The sequence below is a fragment of the Cynoglossus semilaevis genome, chromosome 15 (assembly GCF_000523025.1).
Source record: "Cynoglossus semilaevis isolate Cse_v1.0 chromosome 15, Cse_v1.0, whole genome shotgun sequence".
Lineage (NCBI taxonomy): Eukaryota > Metazoa > Chordata > Actinopteri > Pleuronectiformes > Cynoglossidae > Cynoglossus > Cynoglossus semilaevis.
This window is the reverse complement of record NC_024321.1, coordinates 17,501,068-17,524,569: the sequence shown is the minus strand read 5'-3', so window position 1 is coordinate 17,524,569 and position 23,502 is coordinate 17,501,068. Positions and strand designations below refer to the sequence as shown.

The 23,502-nt window shown below is 40.4% G+C and overlaps 1 protein-coding gene across 1 annotated transcript in view; it reads left to right on the top strand.

The window, feature by feature from the left end:
* The window catches only part of cdh23 (cadherin-related 23), an 85,858-nt gene that overhangs the window by 8,322 nt on the left and 54,034 nt on the right, over positions 1 to 23,502 (top strand). Inside the window, 4 exon segments of the mRNA XM_025062894.1 lie at positions 7,872 to 7,984; positions 10,085 to 10,273; positions 14,014 to 14,163; positions 14,339 to 14,497. Of these exon segments, the coding sequence (XP_024918662.1) occupies positions 7,872 to 7,984; positions 10,085 to 10,273; positions 14,014 to 14,163; positions 14,339 to 14,497 (611 nt within the window).

Here is a 23,502-nt window from a genome sequence, read left to right as displayed (position 1 = left end):
TATATATATATATATATAAATGAAGTGTTATTTTTCCTTCTTCTTACTGTATGATACATACAAAGTTTTCTTCCAGTACTTTTCTTTCCTCATTCTGCTGCAGTAACATATAGTTCATAAAACTGTATGTCTAACATTATTATTTCAAATCCAGCCTTGAGGCATACGATTGAAACACCACATGTCAGCATCACGGCCTTTAAAAACCGTAGGTACTAACACGAAGCAACACAATCTGGCACAGTGTTCCAACGATTAGGCCCTCATTTTATAGAGTCCGTACCCTGATCACCTCAATTTCACAAAACAGAATGAATATATGAACTATGGAAGTAACAAGTTGTCCCCACGTATTTGACTATCAGGATTTGTGTCACAGAGTTGGAGGCCAATAAGTCTCGTCCAAGAATATCTCTGTCAGTCAGGATAACCGCTAAGCCCTTGTTTAAAGTCCGTGGCCTCTCACTGTACAATTGTAAGAGAGAGAAAGGTGAGTGGAGAACTCTTCTCACTGAAATAAGGGACATCTCCCACACTTTTCATGTCAACCTCATGGTTATCTCTGTGCTTGTTTCTATCTCCTTTGTCACATGGAAGCACAGCTAATCCCTGATCCCTTTTTTTTTTATCTGTCGTTTCTATTTCACCAGGTTTTCTTACCTGTCACTGTGCCACTGCCAGGACATGTTGTTGGAAAACTGCTGCAAATGATTTAATTTTATTGAAAGTAAATCTGCACCAAGTCGAGCGTAGTAATTGTCTGAATTGTATTTAAAAATTATAATTAAGTTTGTGTCAGTGTTAATAAACACTGTTTTGGTGTAAAAAAAAAAAGGCTGTAAATTCCACATGTTTTTCTGAGGTGCAGCCACAGGCATTCACTAACAACCACAGCCGTGTTGAGGCAGTTCTGTCCAGAGCAGCGGGTCAGTAGGACTGGCGGGGGTAACTGTCCCTATCAACCGGTCGTTTCTCACTCGTGTCCTGGTCAGACAGGTTTGCATCCACACCATTTCTCGCCTGGATAGACGGATAAGTAGTAAAGGCGATTATTTTCTCCTTCCCTTTCCAAACGTATCTCTATCCTTCAGCACTGCCACACTCTGATGCTTTGAATCCACACTGCCACATCTTAACATGTTCCAGCAGGTGTGCTGTACGTACCTGTTATTGTATGACTTTCTCTTATTGTGGCTGCCATGTTGTAGGGATTTCACTGGGTTTTCAGTTAGACGGCCAGTGGCTCTCGGTGGCCCTTTGCTGTATAATCTGTGGGAGGAAGCAGAATTATGCTGCAAGACACTGAACACTGCACAGTTCAACCCTAGTGAGAGCTCAAGGATTATACCTTATGATGTAGTGTAGGTCTCGGTGGTATGTTTTCTTGGAATATTCTATGTTCTCCTTGCATTCGTTCCTGTTATATCCAACAGTTACATGCATTTTACACTTAAACTAACATACAGTAAGACCTAAAAAAAAACCTTCTTAGTGAACATTATATGGGAATTTTGTAGAGACGAGGTCATGATAAAAAAAACTATATATTTACTCTTTATCTGATGATAAAGTATTTCAGTCCCAGGCTTTTATACTGTCAGCTTGATGAATTGGTGAAAAGAGATCCGTCTTTCTATTGTTTATCATGGAGAGATGGCTGATGAGGATGCTGCCGTGCTTCAGGATTTTTATCCTTAGCTATCAGAGTCTGAACAAGCACATAGCTGGATTTCAAATGCAATTTTCTGACCTGCTTCTCCTAGCCAGCTGCTGCTGCTGCTGCTGCTGCTGCTGCTGTTGTTGTTGGTGTTGTTGTTGTTGTTGTTGTTGTGTACGGGATCTGTATTTCTCACAAATACAGTTCAGCTCTCAGAAATCCTTTGGTCGAGCAGTTTACTTAACTGAAAGAATAACTGTAGCCAGAAATAAATATATCTGTTTACCAGAGTTAAGCACTGTGTAACTTAGTGTAATATTTGCTCAACTGTGTGCATTATTTCAGTGCCTGAGAAAAAGTGATGAAATGACAAAAAGTCACAGACACTCTCTATACCCTATAGTGTACCGTATGACTTGCATCTTAAAATAACTTCAAAGACTCAATGTGAAGTCTCCTTTAAAGCCTCGAAGTATTTTCACATACACACAGTAAGACACGGAGAACTGAAGCGTGTTGTACTGTACCTAGGTATGTCTGACAACAAAAGCAAATCTTATTATTATTTTTAAAAACAAAGCAGCATCTCTGCAGTAGGCACACTGTCAGTGTGTACAGCAGTGAACCAGCTTAAGTACATTATTGGTTTGGAGGTTTGAGTGCTAAAAGTCAAAAAAAGTCGCAGCTGGGACCTAGATATGTTTTCAATTGTAGTCTGGATTTAGAAGGGCACATTTATGTGGGTAGAAGTTAGACCTCAGCTCAGAGCTTATGTTCCTTAACATACTCAAAATATCACTACAAATACAATGCAATGAACTGTATAGTCTGATTACTGTGGAGAAACTGGACACTGGAGTTGTACATGAACTGCTCAAATTACTATTTTATTTACTGCTACAATATTTTTGCTTTTGAAAAGCCTGTGTGTTCTTGTTTGTTTTTCTTTGCACAGTATTTGAAGAGAGTTCTTTTGTATCCTTTTCGGTTACCTGATACTGTAATAAATTAACGTGTCCTGCGGCAAATGCACTGACCCCTGGTGTTTTTGAAAAGGCAAAAAATATTTGTCACATAACAATATGGTGAGAATCAACAACAGGGTTTTTTAGATGTGTGAGGTCAGCAGCTGCTAGTCCAATAAAAGACACCAGGGGTGTGCATCTAACTAGTTCCATCACGCTGTTTGGTACCTAGTCTGAAAAGAACCGTATTGTCTAAGAATATTTCCTCAAGTCTTTTTTCAGCTAAAACTTCTGATGAAACTTGTTCATTGAGTATTCATGAAATGCAGCTTGTCTGCCATTGGCAAGTCTCCCACAGGGCCATTATCACTCCACATCACATTCACATACATATGCACTGGAAGCTGTCATACACCAAAGGGTGTGTGTGTGTGAGTGATTTCACCGATGTGCATGTGCACCGATAAGTTGGTGTGTGTGTGTGTGTGTGTGTGTGTGTGTGTGTGTGTGTGTGTGTGTGTGTGTGAGTGAAGCTTTTCATTTAGGTTCTAAAAGAGAGTAAGCTTACAAAAACTTAACCCTCGTCAACAGCATGAGGCCTCGGGCCGTAATTTTTGAAAGTGACACTAATTTGTGTGCATTTATCAAAGTACAAGAAATCTTCGCCCCAAGACTCTGAACACTGGCTGGATGCCATATCGCATTACTAGAATGTTCCAACGCCTCCGTGGTGTTGTCACAAACTAGAGAAAACACTTGTCACTGGCCTAGTCATGGTGATTACATCCAGAGAACTCCTGCCTTACTTGTCCTCAAATGCTCACTTCTCAGAGAAAAGTCATTGTGATGTACTTGTTGCACATCTTTTCTCTTGTTCTGGTGGACCATCCATACTTTATAATTCAGTATTCAGTCCCACTCCTCACCATGATTTTCTTCTCTCTCTCTTTTGACTCTGCACTTACTCTCAACTATTTATAAGAAACCTAATAAGATATCTGCTCTTGCTAAAGGGGAAAATCTTTTTTTTTACTGGTAAATGACTGTGATGGTGGTAACATGTAACATGATGTAAAGTAACATGCTGAACTGTTTTCTTTAAAATTAGCCCAGTGATTTACTTTTTTTATAACCTAATGGTTCTCTAGCTTTTACCTCTTAATGTGTTCAAATTATTAGTACAAGTGCAATGCAACATTTACCTTTTTTCCTATGAAGCAAATATGCTGTTGTAACCAGACATTGACATCCCTGTGTTTTCTCATCTAAAGACTGCCAAACTGTAGCTGCTGGTCAGTGATGGCAGGAGTTGTTTCAGCTATTTTTTTTTTTTTTCGTTAACCGTTACAAGTAGTAAGATTTTCATTTGTATACCAGTCCATTACAAGTACGTGTAGTGATTTCATGGGTTCTAGTAAACATTTAATGAACTGGATGTACATGTTCTGTAGGTTGTGTTAGACATGGTGAGGACATCAGACTGAAGCAGGGAAATGCTAACAGCTAGTTTTATGTTCTTCTAAATAACAGAAGGCTATTTCAAGATAAAAAGAAAAACCTGTCACTGTCGTCCCATTGGACAGTTCACCAATAGAACTAAAGTGAACAGAGATTGATGCCGTTGGCACATTTTAACTAAATATATATGACTAATCATTGTTGCCTACTGTGCAGGAAACAAAGTACTCTTTGTTGCACTATTCACATGTCTCAATTAAACAAATACCACACACAATGTAGAATTAGCCCAACTCCTCCTAACGATGGCCTTACTTACTCATTGTTTATGACGCAATTGTTAATTAGTGTTTGTCAGAAAACTGTATGAGCTTTCTTTGTGTTGTAATGGTGAGATTAATCAAACTATCTAAGAAAAGGCCGCGTGTGTAATTGTGTGTGTGTGCGTGTGCGTGTGCGCTTGTAGTTTCAAACATCCACGTTGTGTGTATGTTTTGTGTAGACTGATTCAGGACATCGTTCTTCATTTTCCAGTCCAGTACTGTTAGTAATGTGAGAGCAGGCCTAATCCCCCTGAAGGCTCTGCTTCTTAGCAGTACAACCACATGGACACTAACACACTCTACACACACACACTCTCGCAATCCTCCAAAATGTCTTCTTAAGCATTCGCCACAGAAATATGTATTTATCATGACATGCACCAACACAACCACAAATTTGAAATGCAACAAATATCAAACGTACGTATGTTTGTTTATGTTTATGTGGATACATATCTGAGCATGTGTGTGTTTTCACCCTCAGGGGTCTAATCACAGTGTCCTGAGAACAGACTCCATCAGCAATTAGAATATGATTATATTTCCTCTCAGAGGGACCTGCGAGTCATTCTGTGAATTTCCAGTCTGTCTTTCTGCTGAAGGCTGACACAGAGAGAATCTAAGACGAGTGAGTCAAAGTTTCTTTACCGTATGCATCCACAGAGTGCATCTTCCACTCCCTGTGCATGTGTGTGTGTGTTCCTGAGTATGTGTGTGTTCTCGCCATCCGATGCTTGGCCAGGTACTGTAAGCACAAAGTCACTCGGGTAAAGAGTGGCTGTTGGAGTAGATTGAGATTCTAGTCAGGCCACTGAAGCTGACAAACCAATTTATAGGCATGATGGCAGGGTCCCTGGTGTACATTACCTCACCAGAAATCATTATCAACATCAGCCCCATGTTTTTCCTTCTGCTGAGAAAAAGAAGTCTCATGCGTAGTGATGTGTCAGCTTATTTTCATCAGTGCATGAAATAAAATGGAAATTTTAAATGACATCGAACCCGTTTTAGGGAAGAAAAAAAAAACAAAACAAACAAACTATATATCTATTCCCAGGCTTTAATAACTATGCACCAAACAGATTATGTGAAATTAATACAATCAATTGCCCCTTCTTGCTCCACCTCTTGGCTTTAATCCAGGCTAATTACCCAAAGGCTTTGCTTCTCTGCTGATCGGCCTCTCGTCCTCTGTTCCCTCTTGTTGCCTTTTGTTCTGTGGTTGTTCTCCTCTCTTCCAGGAAACATGCAGTACAGGTCAGTGAAGGAGCTGTGGCTAGGGAGCCTGGGTTAATCTGTTGACCTCAGCAAATGTTCACTTCAGCTATCATGTGATCCTGTTTCTTTAAAGTATCAAACCTTCACCCCGAAGAGACATTTACTCATTGGCTCAAAGGCCAGCTATATATTTACTGTGAGAGTGACTTTGTTGGAGTTTTGTTGTCTTGTTTTTTTCTTCCAATTCCACTGCGTTGCGCTGCACCATCATTACGTTGAAATGTAAACGTGGTAGAAAGTCACAGCAGAGAAGCTATAGAGCTGTTGTCTCGCTGCAGAAATCTAGTGTTTCATGTGCCAGTTGAACAGATGGCTTTGTGAATGCATTCAGCAGATTTTAATAAGGAAAATCAACTCCAGCACAAAGTATATTATATCAAAATAATACATAATTTTGCAGCCAATAGTTTTTCGGATTTGCCCAAATGTGTTGTTTTGCAACACAAAGCTGATTGTTTCAAGTCTCTAGGTTATTCTGTGGTACTACTCCTATATTCTCCACCATTTGATTTAAATATAATACATTATGCATTTACCTAAAATCCAACACAGTGACAAAGGTAAATTAAAACACATTTGTGTTGTTTCTTTAGAACAAACAATAATAATGCCATAACTACACACCGTTATTTAGCGTTTGTTATTTTAGAAAATGAATAGATACGTTTTGCTGCATTTTTTCATTCAGTTCTGTCGTTTGTTATGAACATGTATGATTACACCAGGGCTCGCTTGAGGTCCCACGAAACACATGGGGCCGATTCAGGAAAATTTGAATGTAAATTGCAATTGTATGTTTTAACATTTGTTGCCGCCGTCTGGTTGTTGTAATTAGCACACAGCCGCTCCACGATGCCCAGAAGAAAAAACAAACGCTGTTGGAGAAAAGAGAGAAACATATTTTGGAGAAGTCAAATGTCATAGTAATAGTCTACAATGTTAGCAGTTTTTTCACAAAACATTTTACAGTTAACTTGAAGATGCTGTACAGATTCAATTACAATATACAAACATTTATATTAGGACAATACGAGGCACACTGGAGTGTGTAAATGAGTGCAGTGCGCGGTCCATAATTTGAAATGCTCATCTTGGAGAAGAAAAGCATAGATTATTGCTCAGTAAACGCTTTTGTCAGCAGTCGTGAAGTGATGAAGTTCAGGAGGAATCCGCCGCCTTGCTGCTCACATAATTAGACTTGTACGCACCGAACTTGTCTATAGACTTTGCATTGTGACTGATTACCGACCAGATTTTGAAATGATTGTGTTTATAATGTACAGTGGCAGAAGAGTCATTACCTGCAGTCAGCGTCGTCAGGGATTGCCACAGATTGTAATTACCATATCGATGCCAACAGAGTTCTGACCTAGGTCGACCTGCCAGACACGATCGCCCTCATGTATCAGGGCTGGAGTTAGCTTAGCTTTTTTGATATTAGTGTGATTATTATTTTTCCTGTATCTTTAGTAAAACATTACTTAGGTGTATGTCATAGTACTGCTATGAATTTAGTGTATGGATATTTAGAGGTTTTCCTATCAACAGCTATTGCATCTCTTTGACAAACAAATGATCATGTTAAGTAGAAGAACTAGTTTTGGTCAAAAACCGTTGACTGGAGGTTTGTACAAATGTCAATGCAGTTCACCAGGTCTAGCACGACCCCAAACTGCAACTGCACTGCACATACTTTTGTTGATGCGAATGAACTGTGACACTGACATACTCCCAATAATGGAGGAGCAAAGCTGCAGAGCAGCGGGGGGCGGGGGGTTGTGTGCTGTTTGGGGCTCGTGGGTAACCTCATGGCGGGTAGCAAGAACCTAAAATCAACACAGGTAAAGCACGTTTTATATTTTATGAAACTGACAGGTTCACATTGTTTGTCCAACACTGTCCTCTCCCCAGGAACACCGTGGTACTTGCTGGGGGGAATGCTAAATTATCCAGAATCCCTGTTTTCTTCTGGGTAACCTCATGGCAGGTAGCAAGAACCTAAAATCAACACAGGTAAAGCACGTTTTATATTTTATGAAACTGACAGGTTCACATTGTTTGTCCAACACTGTCCTCTCCCCAGGAACACCGTGGTACTTGCTGGGGGGAATGCTAAATTATCCAGAATCCCTGTTTTCTTCATCCCTCTGACTTTCTCATCCCTGTCTTCTTTCCTCTTAATCCATCCAGGTAACACCAACAGCGTTTTCTCCCTCGACTATATCAGCGGGTCTCTGAAAGTGAGTGGACAGCTGGACAGAGAAAACCCACTCTACTCAGCAGGATTCACTCTGACTGTGAAGGTGAGCTCCTAAACGGGAGGCGGTCGGTGGAGAGGGGATTGTTGCGAGATGGACAAGTGATTGAAAAAAAAACATGTTTGCCTTTGGATAAAGCTGTAAATGCAAAAGTGTATTAAATCAATGCACTGACAGGCTGTTTTTATTTTGGGGGGGGGGTTGGAAGAGCATGTCAGTGACTGTCAGTGATGCCTTCACTTGTCTGCAGATATGTAGATCCTCTCCTCACAGCAGTCATCTACTCTCATGTATATCTAACTTTCTATGACACAAGTCTGCAGTACTTTTCAACTCTTTAAACACACAGTATAAAATTCCCCAATTAAAAGACAAATTACTGTATTTTTCCACTTTTTAAATACATTGTAAATTTAGAAATCTAGTGATTGTACATTATTTGCATTTTCAGTTGCAAATTAATACCAATTTCATTCTATAGGATTATTGCTGCAGATATAATGTGGTTTTAAAGTTTGAAAATGAGAACACAACAATTCTTTCTGTTTGTTAAAATGTATATGCTAACATTGTATCCAGAAAAGTTTTTTTTTTTTTTTGTGAAGACATTTAGGTTTTGATGCCACCTAGAGACCTGCCTTCAGTGAACAGTCATCAGTCAGGGAGGATAGAAGCATCAGAGGAGGAGAAGAAAGAGGAGTGGGATTTACTCTGCTCCCTGTTGCTTAGGGCTCCTTTGTTCTTCTCCTTTTTTTCTGTTTGGAGCAGGTGCAGCATCTGAATCCTTCTGTCCTTCCACTGAGCCCACTCTATCTCACTTGGCTTTTTAGCATGTCAGCCATGCCCTCTCCCCCTCAATCACTCCCTTCACCAGTCCCCCATCTCCTTGCCCTCCCACCAACTTGTCCTCCCCTCCACTTTGTTTTTTTGCCATAAATTCTCCTCCTTGGTGTCGGTGATACCAAACGGTCCTCACCAGGTGCAGACTTCACCTGAGTGATGAAAGTAAAGAGGATTCGGAATCAAATGCACTGTTTTTTGTTGTTGTTTTTTTATAGCAGTGCTGCATTGTGGATTTTAAAAGCTTTTTGAGTCAAATGGTTTACGCTGCTTCTGCACAATAAATGGTCTTTAAGAGCATATAATGGCCTCACAGGCAGTGAAGCACATTTTCTCATTTAGCTGCGATTTTTGCTAAAGGAAGCATGTTGTATGGCATTTTTTCTCATGGAAGGATGCTGGGATACAGCTGGCTCTAATGTTTATTACCAAATAGATTCTGGCTCAGACATCCCAGCTACGCTCTGTCTTTCTAATTGAAATCAATAATTACAAAGAAAAGGGAACATAGAATATATAAAATTGCTGAAAATGGAAAAAACGCCACCCAAAATATATTTATAAGATATAGATTTTTTTTTTAGCCCCACTATTTTCTCTGCCTGTCTCTACTTGTGCTTTCATAGGTGGTGCTACTATTGATTGCGGTGTGCCATAGTAATACAACTAATTTCTCAACTTCAGACAGCTCAGATAGTGCTGAGTGTATGGAGGTTGTGGTCAAATGATTCAGCGCACGGGGACAGGAGAGGCTAAACTTCCTTGATTACCCAGGGAGAGGCATCTTGTACCTGCCTCTCCTCTCACTGCTTCTGACACCAATCTATCAATAAAAGGGAGCCGGCTGCCTATACCTGATTTTCTCTTCCACTTTTATATTTCATTTTAGATCTTCCAGCTCCCTCACATCTCCCACTCTCAGGCAGCCGGCACCAGTGTGTGTAATTACATCTTCCCTACGGGACCTCTTTCTCCTTAATCTCATTGTGCGTATGTGTGTGTGTGTGTTTGCGTGTGTGGACGGACATCTGCCGACCCTCTTTTGCCATCACTTTGAGCCTATTTCTATGATTGCTTTGAGTCCGTTTGTTCACCTATTGATCCAATAAATGAACAGCTGTAAATACCTGGCTGAGATTGGTGGCTGACCACCTCCATGGAAAATGACATTTTCAGTGCAATCAGATGCTCATCTTATGTCTCTCTATCTTCTCTCTCTCGCTCTCTCGCTCTCTCTCTCTCTCTCTCTCTCTCCCTCTCTGTCTCTTCCTATGATTATCACTTCCATCTGTTGCTCACTGTAAGGCCACAGAGTTGAAAGACGACCGCAGTCCATCAAGTGCAACAGTGCAGACCACCTTCACCATTTTGCTAATTGACAAGAATGACAACGCCCCCAAGTTTAACAGCTCCGAGTACCAAGTCCGCATCACGGAGCTGGCCCAGGTGGGCTTCGCTCTGCCGCTCTTCATCCAGGCTGAAGACAAAGATGAGGTGAGAAAACGTCACAGTGACTCAGCCACTTCAGAAACTGTTATGTTTTTCCAACTCTCCAGCCTCCAGTCTCTACTACATGGTTCAGACTGAAAGCTGCAAATGAACACAAACACGAGGAAGCCCACAGTAGTTAAGAAGAGACCACAAATGTTAACAGATCGATGCAAAACAAACAAACAAACAGCTACTTCTCTGACAATTCTCTGGGCTCAGATAAGGTCACTTTTCTAATAAATTTATCTATATTTAAAATAAAATGACTTTTTGGGGGGGCTTTGACCCCTACGCCACTGTCTTTTATTTTGTGAAGTTGTAAATTGCACTTAGACAAAAATAGGATATATATAGACTGTAGCATATACGTACATGACATACAAGTCAATCATAATGGGGAACAATTGCACTGCTTTTGTATAAAATGTTTACTTTACTCATTAAATATCACACGTTACCCTCTATGACCTGTATGACATCATGGCTGAGGAGGTAATTCTGTATGAAATCTCAGATGCTAAAAGTGCAAAATGATCCTAACTGCATTTTTATCACCTTATACGGTAGTATAGTCCAAAAACAGTTCTTCAGAGTACTTGTCAGGACTACAGTTTTTTTTTCTTATCTCTGAAAAAGTGCATTTAACTCAAAGTAGGTTTTGCTGCCGGCCATCAGAGTTTTTGCCAATATTCTTGAATTTGTTTTGACGTTAACAGAATGTACTTTAATTAGACACTTAAAAATCATGCATTTTAACAGATATATATTTTCTCTCTAAATTTTAAGATGACAAAACCACAGCAGAACTCTACATACCTGTGTGCACGTGAACGTCCTTCACATCAGTGTACACTTCACTGTGTCTGCCACTTCCTGTTAGACGTATCTGTCAACCCTAATGACTGACTAACGTAGCACTTGTTTCACTGTGCCAAGCCTTTCTCCCACTTCCTGTCTCCCTCTCTCACATGTGCACGAGCCTCACGCTAACACAAACACGTTGGGCTCAACCACAATTTAATTTGCTCTGGAAGAGGTGGAATGGAGCATCAAATTATACATAACGAGGAAAATCAATCACCGTGGGCGCTGATAAAACGAAAGCTAGTCAAGTCTGATTGATTTAGGCACAGCAGCTGCCTGGGTGGAATTTGACAGATAGCTGCAAGTCAAGTGGGTAGAGGGAAAAGGTGGCGATGAAGACGAGAACAGAGGTGAGAAAAGAAGAGCAGCGCATCTCTAGCTCACACTAAAGAACCAAAAAAAAATTCAGCTGTATAATATGAAGTACAATTATTAACAGTACCATGAATTAATTGTTTTTATGCAGACACATTGTGAGATTCTCAGGGTTCATATATATAATGATAGAACACCTTCACTCAGACCTGGCTTTAGTGACTGTACTGACGCTGGGTCTTGTCTGCTCAGTTTTCAGACCACCTCTCAGATAAGATTGCCACATTCACCTGCAGAAAATAATAGATGCCCAGCACAGTGAGCCGCCTGCTCCTCAGTCACAGGTCTGATGACACTGCTGATAAACTACAACAAGACAATTTAACATACTGTATGTACACAGCTCCTCAAATACATGTATACAGTAACATTTGTTGTTAGGGTAAGTTGTTGTTTTTGTCTAATTTAATGGATAAATTAAGAAAACCAACACTATCATGTAACACTCAGATATTGGTATAATAACATTTCAGTTCACACAGATACTGTTTGGAAATAGAAGGGTAAAAACCATTTCCACATGTTAAACTGAAACTGTTCATCCACAATGCTTCTCACTTTCTTTCTTCTCTCCACTCACTCCCCACAGCAGAACCTCCCCCGTCCCCACCCCCCATTTCCTCTCTGTCTCCTTCAGTGGCCTCAAATAACATTGACAATGGTATATTGTATAAATAAATAAATTGCAGACAGTGCAACAGGAGGAGAGTGTCAGACTCCTCCTTTGCAAAAACAAATCTGTCTGACACAGAAAGGCACCCAGCCAAACAAACTGCACCCCCACAGGAGTGGACAGACCAGGTTAGAAATTGAAAGAGATTTTGCTGAAAGTAGCATTCAGAGTAGAAAACACTTATTTGGAACCATTTCTACTGCATCTTTTTTTTTTTTTTCACCCAATGTAAAGAAAAGAATATTCAATTATTTACTCTTAAATGACTCCTTTTGTGTTGCACAGTTTTGGGTTTTAGAAATATATATTTTTTTACTCAAACATTCCCAGCATGCCACGAACTGTACACATTCATTTGAAAGAGTAAGATCTGGGAGAACTCTTCCTGTCTTGAGGTGTATTCCTGTTTTTATCCCTTACACCTCCTCGGAAGTTCCAGTAGACACGCACTCATTCACACTCCACTACACCTGCGCTGTAATCTCAGTTTTATCCGAGTGTGAGGGATTATCGGCAGACGTTTGATTTTGATTTTTTTTAGACTATGACACAGGTGGTAGTTAACTCACTCTCTCTCCTTCACCCTGCCTGTCGCTGCCTTCATATTCCCTTCTGCACGGCTAGCATCTTCAAAACTTTGGCTGCTGGAACCTGTCACTAAACTTTGTGACAGTCACATCTGACAGGGTGCTTTTATTGGGGGCTTCTGGAGGCAGGAGCAAATGGACAGGCAATTACGTTTATGGGCAGTTTGAGGTGACATCCCTGCATATTGGATGGTCTTTTAAATAGGAGTCATCAGTCGCAATGGGTCTCCCAGAGATGAAAACAAAAACAAGGCGACTATTTCAACCATCAGACTAATGCCAATCAACCACCTCACTCGTCTTCCTCTGTGGGCGACAACGGCCACACGATTGGCCTCGAATTCAACCATCAGGCTTTGGGGATAGATTGAAAAAAAAAAAACAGAACAAAAATAAACAAGGATGGAAGAGTTTTATATCGCCATTAGTCAAACCTAAACATGACTTTATCAGCTTCTGTGCACACATATTCCGACGTCCGCATACAAACATGAGGTATTTTAACGAGACCAAACCCAAACGTGTGTGAATTAAGGCAGATAGCTACGGTTGTCGTCACGGATCACGTCAGCTACTCCAGAAATCACACCGTTTGAGAACTGAGGCACATGGTTTCAAACCTCTGTACTTGCTGGGCAATTATGGAAGTTAGATTTACAGCTCTGCAGGCAGTGTGTGTAATGTTTTACACAAGTGGCCATTTTCATACTGTTAAAGTGCAGTTTGTGGGGACTGGGATGAGGAGATGAGACGAGGCCACCGTTTGATTATCACGTCTGGTTTGCCGTCTTATCTTGTCATAACCGTTTTACCTCACATTTAGACGGTGCTAACGTTCTCCTCCTTAGTTTCCTGCAGCGTGTAACCTCTGCAGGTCAACTATGTAGAGGAGTCTACAATCTTCATCATCATTTGCACAGTATAACACATAGCAGTAAAAAATAAGAATAGGAAAAATATTCTACCACAACCAGCTGAGCTTATGGCAGAATAACTTGCATAAGAAATATTTTTTTTACCTCACATGCATTCCTAATAACAGACTTTAGAATATAAACTGATGGAGGGCTTTTACAGACAAACACCCTTAATAAATGATCATATTCTAAAAACTGGACCGTTACACTGAACAGATATTCTTCTGTGCCGTTGCTTTGCATCACCGGTGGTTCAGACACCGCACAAATCTCTCTGCGTCTCTCCAACTAACACCTTCTTACTCTTTCTTATCCCTCCACCAACAGGGGGTGAACAGTATGTTCCAGGTGTTTCTGACAGGAAACAACTCAGAGTACTTCACCATCTCTCCCACGGCGGTGCAGGGGCGTGCCGACATCAGGATGAGGGTGGCCAAGCCCCTGGACTATGAGCTCATCCGCAGCTACAGCTTTTCTGTGAGTGTTACACTTGTTTTAGTCATTTTTTAAAACACATTTTAATTTGCTGCGGTCATGCTTTCATGGATAAACTAGTTTTACTCATGCTTATGCTGTTCCATTAATCAAACTGTACTTTTTACGATACATATTTGGTATACAGTGATCTTTGATGTCATTGCCTGCCCCTCAGCTTTATGCCAACGAGTCGGTGTCTGATCACGTGGGTTTCGCCCGGGTCTTCATCGAGCTCATCAATGAGAATGATAACCGACCCATCTTCAGCAAACCGCTGTACAACATCAGCCTTCCTGAGAACACCCCCCCTGGAACCTCACTCCTACGCGTCCTGGTGAGTACTCTCCAAGTGTACTTTTCTGTAATATATATTCCTGGAGGGAAGTTTAACTAGAATCCAGAGAGATTACAATAAAACCTCACTTGCCCCAGTAACTTTTATGGGACACGTTTTATTGGGTATGAAATCTCAGTGTGTTGTCCCCATATGTGACCCACTTCTCTCCTGAGACTGAAGGAGTTGTTATCTCAAGCTACGCTGCCACAGACGGAAGCACAAATAAATACAAAATAAAATCTCATTCATCATGTTTACGACTCGTCTGAGTGAGTACTATCAAATTATAGCTCATCGTTCCCTCATGCAGTGTCACGCACACCTGCACTTGGACCCAATATAGGATCAAATACTCACTTCATCATGAATTTGAGTCTGCTTTAATGTGAAATTTAAACTAAATAAATTCATAAATTAACAAAAACAATATATATTCTTCTTCTTCTTTTTCAACTCCACAGTTTTCCTTAGTAAATTTTCCCTTTTTGCATTATTTTGGATTTTAATTGTCATATTGTAGTATTCATTCACTTTCCCAATTTAGGAACATTTGCCGTAAACAACTATTAGTCACCATTTAAAATATGATCAGAAAAATTCCCACAAACTTTAGCTTATAATTCACGACTATTCCTGTGTCAAAACACTCACAATTCACTAGATGCAAGTGCAAAAAGGCACAGTGTGAAAATCAATAGTGTTTATAGACTGGCTGTTCATAAAATGGAGATTGCAGGGCAGTCTAATACCTAATAAGACCTGGCTGATGTTGGCCTGCTGCCGGAGCGTGCAGCCTGCCATGGAATTCTGATTGCCGACTGCGGATAGAGAGAGGGAGGGAGAGAGAGAGAGAGCGTGAGCGTGAGTGAATAGGCTGTAAATAGGAAGAGAAGTGACAGTTCACAGCCAGGACTGCAGCACTAACACAACGTACACTGTTTGATGAGCCCTTAAATATTTACATACACAAACCCACGGAGATGGAACTAGAAACAATATATACACATAAGACTAAACAGATGTTTCCCACACTTTTTTTGCAGTTTAGCTCTGAGGCTAGGAAGTGAAACACACACATACAGAGAGAGAGGGAGAAAGAGAGAGAGGAACAAGGGATTTTATGATAAATGCATTCTTATTTTTATAAATGTACCAAAGAATAAATATGTGAATGTGTACAGAATCAATCAGCAGCTGTACACATATAAGGAGAAAAATGTTAATGTGTCCATTTTATTTAATTTTTAATAGAATCTGTCTACTACATTAGATGTAGATTAGTGTAAACTGCAAACTTGAGATAAATGTAATCTACATTTCATGATTTTACGACCTTTGTGGCCTTGAACCTGATAAACTGGTGTGGTTATGGCTGACTTCACTATTCACTTAATCTGACAAGTTGACTGACACAGTTTAGGATTTAAGGTTCTGAAAGGAAATCTCCACTTGTTCTATCAATCCACCAGTTGACTTTACATCGTCTTCTAGTCTTTTGCCCAGACTTATTATTCCATCATTTAAACAGATGTTTAACACTTCCATCTGCTGCATGACCAGTATAAAGACGTAAAACAAGGTTTCGTCATTATATGGAATTTACCTTGCTTACTCATGATTAACCATGATAAATTATGATCGTGATTAATCAAGAGTGATCATAATTAGTTCCAGGCCATCCTGTGATTAATTTGATTCAAAACTGTAATTGATTGACAGGCTTCATTACTGTATAATACATCAAGAAAAATACATAAAAATATAACTCATCAGTTTGCGTATATTAGTAATAATCAATGTTAGGGTAACAGGCTAGGAAATGCATTCTGCCTATGGAGGTATTCATTAAACAAAAAAGAGTGTGTGCCTGCCATTTTTGTTTGTGTGTGTGTCTCTCTCTCTGTGTCTCTCTCTCTGTCTCTCTCTCACTCTGTATTTGTTGGAATTTCATTAACATGCCAGTGTTTGACTTTGTAGCTGTGTCATTATTGTGTTCATTAGTAATTTAGACAGTAGGTTACACAGTTTTTAATCCAGTGACTACAGCAGTGATTGTTTACTTATTTAGGCTGCAGTCTGATCAAACAGGCCACGGCCGCTTCACTCCAGTCGGTGTGAATAATGAGCGGCTTCGCTCAGAACGGGCGTCTGCGTCTTTGAAGCGTTTGAAATGTTACGAAGTCTATAGTGGCAGCAAATACACAGGTTAAAATCCGACCTGACCGTGTGCCCTTGGTGTCCGTACATATTCATTGGAGAACTTCAGACGTGGGTGGTGTCCATCATTAGTGGACACTTAATAGTCCACATGTCTTCAGAGTGATTACCTTTTCTGGCTCTCTGCAGAACTGAACCTACAGTATATTAATACCAAACACTGAATCATTCATCAAACTCTCGTCACTTTTCACTCCCACTCCTGAGATGCTGAACCAGGTGACCTGCCCATTACTTCAATGTTAAGGAGAAGTTTTCCATCCCAGTGCTTGAAAGCATGTCAAGTTAAGGATCAATGTTTGTTGTTTTTTTTTTTTTTTTTTTTTTTTTTTTTTTACAGAACTCAAACTTTCCACTTTCTGCAAGCTGGCTTTATTGTTTACTTAATTATAGAACTCCCTGTGACTGTTTTTAAGACTGTGGCACCTTTTTTATTTTTTATTTATTTATTTACTCACTTTTTGAGTCTATCTCGCTCTCTCTCTCTCTCTCTCTCTCTCTATCCCTCTATTTTCTCTCTCTCTTTCACTACTGTATTGCAAGTTCACACTGTGTGCTTGCCCTAAGAGAAGTGAAAACTCGAAGCAGAACAATATAAAGAGGTTGTTATGCTGAGACAAGCTTTACAGTCTGTGTGCTCTCTCTCTCTCTCTCTCTCTCTCTCTCACACACACACACACACACACACACACTCACACACAAATCCACAAACAGATGGTGGCCAAATTATACCTTTGTACAAAAGCAAGGACAAGTCTTGGTTTTAACTACAGTCTCTTCAGGCCTCATCAATAAACATCTACATTTCTCCTCATTAAAGTAGTAGTACCAGTAGTAAGTTGTGTAAGAAAATTTGCCAATTGTTTTTTGCTGTAATTTTCAGTGATGTTTTCCAAATGCTTGTGTCTAAAGGTGGCAGAATACGGATGGACCAAAATAATACCATCAGATGTCTTTGCTTATTGTTTATTGACACCATGTCAAAAATAGAATGAGAAATACATAAAACATTTACCATTAAGAACCACTGACTAAGTCCTTTTAAATATGTGGAGTAAATAGAAAGCACAGTGTTATTGACATGTGACTAGACCTGGAAGAACTCTAGTTTAAAGGCTAGTTTAAAAGGACTGGTTAGACATGGTTGGATATGATACCTGTTCATGTTGCAGAGCATTGGTAATGATATTTGGAGAACAGCTGGAAGCTACAGAAAGAACCAGTGTTCGAAACACTGCCCCCACACTTTACTTACAAACAATAAGGACTAGTGAGACTTGGTTAACAGAGGAGAAACATTAAGGACACGTCCATACATATACTAGTATCAGTATCTGGACAGATACTTCATTTAAATACTGGAAAGTCTGTGTTGTTTTCCTGACCCGTATGGCTTTTCACCAGGACCGTCGCACACAGGTTAGAGAATGGTGTGATTTTTAATGACAACTCATAGATGAGACAGCTACGATTTACCAACATTTTTTATTGGAACATGGAAATAGTAGCCCTCAGTTTATGTGAGACTTTTTCACTGAAAAGACATTGTTGAAATGTGCTTTTGATGTAGAAGCTGTGTTTCACACTTAGGTTTAGTTTAGTTTTTTTAATGTTATCTCTATTTATTTTAGCCGTAGTTTCATTGAAATATTGTCTGATTTAACTACAATGTCAGTTGGAAGACTTTTGTTTGATGCAGAAATATTTGTTTCCGTTTGGCCAAAATAGCCCTCTGTTAATGGTTTGGGTTGACTCTCTCTCACACACACACACACACACACACACACACTGCACATCCCTTTATTTCCCACAGAGCTGCTTCAGCTCTCTAACCCTGCTATCTGGTTTATTGCAAATTTATTGAAACAGGACCTACAAGTAGTGACGGTGCTGAATATCGGCGTGAACACAGATGAAATTACTGGTACAACACACAGAGCATCAACAATGTTCTTTATTGTCCCTGTTTAACTGACGCCGCTCACTAACACTAAACGAAAACGAGCTATACGTTTAAAAAAATGCCTCATTATCCCCTAACATTTTCAAAAGTAGGTCTCCATCCCTACGGCTCACGATCGTGATGGCTTCAAACGGCACATTTCAGAAATTGAGCGTAACAAAACATTTTAATCATTGCTTTTATGTGTGACTTCTTGTTGTTTGGTGCAGTGCTGTTGTTTTTTTACCCTCTGGGCCGCCGTAGACGAAATCATTAGATTAATTTTTCAGACAGATAATAGTTTCTCTCCTAATACACTTTTAAGACCCTGCTCCTTTGCTGTAATAATAATGTAGCGGAGGCTGTTTGTGTTCAAAGTGAATCTGATGTGGATGATGTTTAATTGAAATTGTCCGTGTCAGTTCACAGTCCTTTTCTACAAAAAGTGCCAAACAGGCACTCGGGTGATGCAGCTAAAATGTTTTGTGTGGGTTAATATTCATCGCTCATCTGATCAGACCTTGTACACAGTGTTAGCCAATGCATTACTCAGTGGCCAGTTCTACATCCCTGTAGATGGTGCTTTACATACACCAAGCATACAGATGTACACAGGGATTGGCTGTTTAATATTTATGGTCCATTGCATTACTTTTCATTATAAATATTTATTGTGATTTACTCCTCTGTCTGTGTCCTTCTCTCTCGTACCGTCTCTTTCTGTCTTCTCTCTACACCCCGGAGACTTTAGACACCAGCAGATGCTCGTATCAGTGGAATCACTCCTATTTTCTCTCGTCAGGTCTCGGAAAATGTGTCTTTCTTTCATTTCTTATTTAGTGTATGCCCTTGGTTATTGTTGTTTTCCCTCCTCTTTTTGCCATTAGATTGCTAATGGTTTTCAGGTGTTGCATTGAGTCACTCAGTGTTTTGCTGTCTCTTTTCCGCTTGCATTAAGCTTCAGCTACTGCAGTGTATGTTAAGGGTGCGTTCGCTTTTAACAGAAGAACAGATGCCTCTCTCCCCACGCCTAGTTCTATAAAATGTATGATTGAACATTATTCCCAGGTTAGAACTAATGTCTCCCACCAGTTCCATGCTGTGTGCTTTATGGGCTCGCTGCAGATGCTGTATGTTTGAAAGTTAGTCACAATGATAAATGCTTACAGCAGACGGCTATAAATTACAGAGCGGAGGATGTTTTTGCTTCCACCACTATTTAGACAGTGATAATTGCGGCAACAGTAATTACAATTCATTATTGCAATAAAATGGCTGAAGCCCGGCTCCACTAGTGGTGGCTCAGACAGAATCACCATTAATAAAGTGTCAGTGATCATGAGTCATTTGACATTGTGATACACAGTGAGGACAAACAAGAGACAGTTAAAACTAGTCAAAAGACTGAACTTTGTCAGCCTCCACTGTTGGCCCTTTGACAATAGATTCAGTGTCAAGTGTCGTGTCTGCTTTAGGTAATTAGCTCAGTCATGTTTTTATTAGCGCCAGCCACAGTGACGAGGACAGTGAGGCCTGACAAGGTGTTAGTCTCAGCATTAGAGGCGGGCACTGGAATGTGTCCCCTACTGAATAATGTCACATTATAACTTACTTGTACAGCCTTAAACGGGCAGGATGGGTCGCTGGCTCTTGTTGAAGAGAAGCGCTGCAGGTGCAGGTAAATGGAATTTCAACAAAGTAAATGGAGAAAACAGATTAGGTTCACCGAAGAGGCAGAAAGTAAAATGCTCAACTCGTAAAACCAAAAATTTAAACCTTAATTTGTGTTAAGTGTTGGTGTCGATAAACCGATCAGTCACAGACAACAAACAAATACAACAGAGAGAAATGCCTTCATATCATTATAAAACGAACGTCTGATTACTGATGGGTAAAATAATGGGTAAATGGTAAAATAAACAAACTGGTGACATTGACACCAGTAGTATACTAATAGTGTTACAATTGTAGTTTAAACTGGGGCTGCTGAAATAAACACATTAATTATGATGATCACTATTAATCTCCATTTTGCTTGTAATTAATTATTAGGCTCTGCTGTAAGTGTTTTTACCTTCAACTCAAAGATTTTACATCTTATGTTGTCAACACCTCTTATTTTCCTCCTTTCTCCTTCATATTCCAGAAGAAACAGATGTTTTGTTGACGTGTTTCACATGTCACTGGGATATTCATGCATTTACTGTGAATGCATGCTCACTGTGAGCTTGTGCTGTGAAGGAGTCCTCTCCACGTTGCCCTGCTCCTCTTTTTTCCAACACTATCCATTGCTTAGGAAGTTGTTTTTCCCTTTTTTTTTCATCCTCCGTCTTGGTGTTCTGGACGGCTGGGAGATAATGGAAACAGGTTGTTCAGTCCTGTTCGGCGGGCAGCAGTCGCTGTGAGCACCTCCACCTGCTCATTAATGGTTTGGAGGAATAATGCAGTCGTAAAGGCGCATTCGCCGTCGCCATTACGCTAAAGTGTCCGTAGTAAAAAGACACAGAGTGTCTCTAAAACCCACAGGTGCTTTAGGTCACAGCAGGAGAACGAGCAGGAGGTTGACTTCCTCCACGTACTATCCAAGTCAGTGAAGGGCGGTCGTATGGCGTCTCTGCTGAGGAGGTTGCTAAGTTGCGTTCATGGAAATGAAGGGGATCAATAAATTCAGTCACATTAGTTTAGTCGGAGTTAAGCAAGGAGCTGTGCAGGATATGTGATCATTAATTGGACACATCTCACAGAAGCCCAAACATGGTGTCAGGGTGTTTTTCCAGGCTGCTGCTCCGCTCAGAGTCATGTTGTGTTGTATTGATCAGAGATACAAACAGGCTCGGTGGAGTCCCACGGCAATTTGTGTACAGAGAAACAGAGACAGATATAACTCGCTGGGAGAAGAGGAGAGACCAAGGCAATAATAAGAAAAAGCTTGTTAAATAAAAGACCCTAAGGTTAGGACATTCAGTCATGTCTTCCTTTCAGGCAAACCTCAGGCCATGTACAGTATTCCTCACTTCTGTACCCGACCACTCTTTGTTCCTCTTCTAATCACAAATCTCCACTGTCAGCTGAAAACCTTGTCTTATGTAAAATCTGAAATTCACCCTCTTTAGGGACCATCTGTGAACTGTGGTCGTTTCAGAACATTCAGTGCATTTCACCAACATCAGATTATATTTCTGATCTTAGTGTAATGTTCAGGTTACATTTCTGTGTTGATTTTTCTTCTCCGTGGTTGTCTTTAAGTGTAACTGTGTGTGTTTGACTGAGGTCATCTCTGTTTTGACAGCAGCTGTTGACGAGGACTAATTGGTTTTCATTCTCACAACAGTCAAAACTCCAACCAAAGGGTGTTTTTTGAGCAAATTAATTTAAATTCCAGACTCACAAGATGAAAAAATACTTTGTTGATCTTTAACCTTTCTCTCTTTCTGCCTATAAAGTATGTGATCCTTTATCTACTCTGACCCAACTCTGCATTCACACCATAGCATGTCCTTTCACCAACCAGGAGCGGGAGCTCTTTGGTAGTTTTTTTTTTTTTTTAAGTACCTGAGTGTAAAAACTAAATTTGTACACATTGTATATATGAAAAACACTGCCTAAACTCACATATACTGTTTCATTCCACAACATGCATTACATGCCTCCATTCACCATACTCCACATCACCCGGCATACAGACACGGGTGACTGCATTGGTACTCAGGTAAACCACCTCACACACGGCCACACACCCGTGTTTGCCCGCCGGCTCCACCATTCTGATGGGAAGAAACACATCATTTAACCAAACTGGTCAAGTGCAAACTAATTTCTCTTTTGTAGTCACTGCCTCGGGTCCTCAGGTTTTGTAGAGTTTATATCGGAAATGAGCAGCACACTGTTTCTGTGTGCACAAACTTCTTAACAACTTAGTTTGGGTTTTGTTCACAGCACAACTTCTGGTACCTCAGCGCAGTGTGGTTTAGTACAATTGAGAATTTTACCGCTCAACTCGGGTCCTGCATTTATCTCCGACACTCACTGCCTTTATATCTGTAGGTGTCTGGCAGTCGGCCAGTCACCGGGGTTCTGTTTAATCTTGCTGAAGAGAGACAAGGGTATAAATTTCCCTGCTGCTTTTAGATTTTTTAAAATATATGTTTTACATTTTTTGTTTGCTGGGTCTTTAAATAGCCGTACTTGACAGGGAATCCATAAATCCTTGTGAAACATGGTTGGTCGTTGTTGTGCCTGAAGCATTTTATACGTCAGAGTCGCATGTCCTCATTAAATTCCATAAACCCATTTTTGTATGGCCTTTTCTGACCATTGAAAAGACAAGACAATTGACCTGACATGTGACCAATGCCCTGGTGTCAAAGGTCCAGGTCCACCATGGGAGGTCTTTACCATCCATCTGCCACGGACTGAAAAAGTCAAAAGTCTTTGGCATTTGGACCAGTGGCTGGATGCTTCTGTCATGGTGATTGTCTGAATGGGTCAGTGAATGATGTCTGTCTGACTGTCGGTCGGTCTGTCATGGTGAGAGGGGCTTGGCCATTGAAGCATAGGCAGTATTAGCTCTCAGGCTGAGCCTGGCTGCTGTCACTGCCTCGATAGCTGTCACGCTAACACCCCCACCACTATCATTGGAGCACTTATGGGCCTGTCATTCACCTGAGAGAGAAAAAAGAAGGGAGGCTTTGGGGGTAAAAGTGTGTGCTGAGGGAGATATGTAAACCAGAGTCGGAGGAAACAGTGGAGGCGGGGGTTTGAATGCAGAGGCTAAATCAAGGTAATGACAGGAGAAAAAACGGATGGGGAAATGAGCAGGCTCACTTGGCTTGGATGCAATATA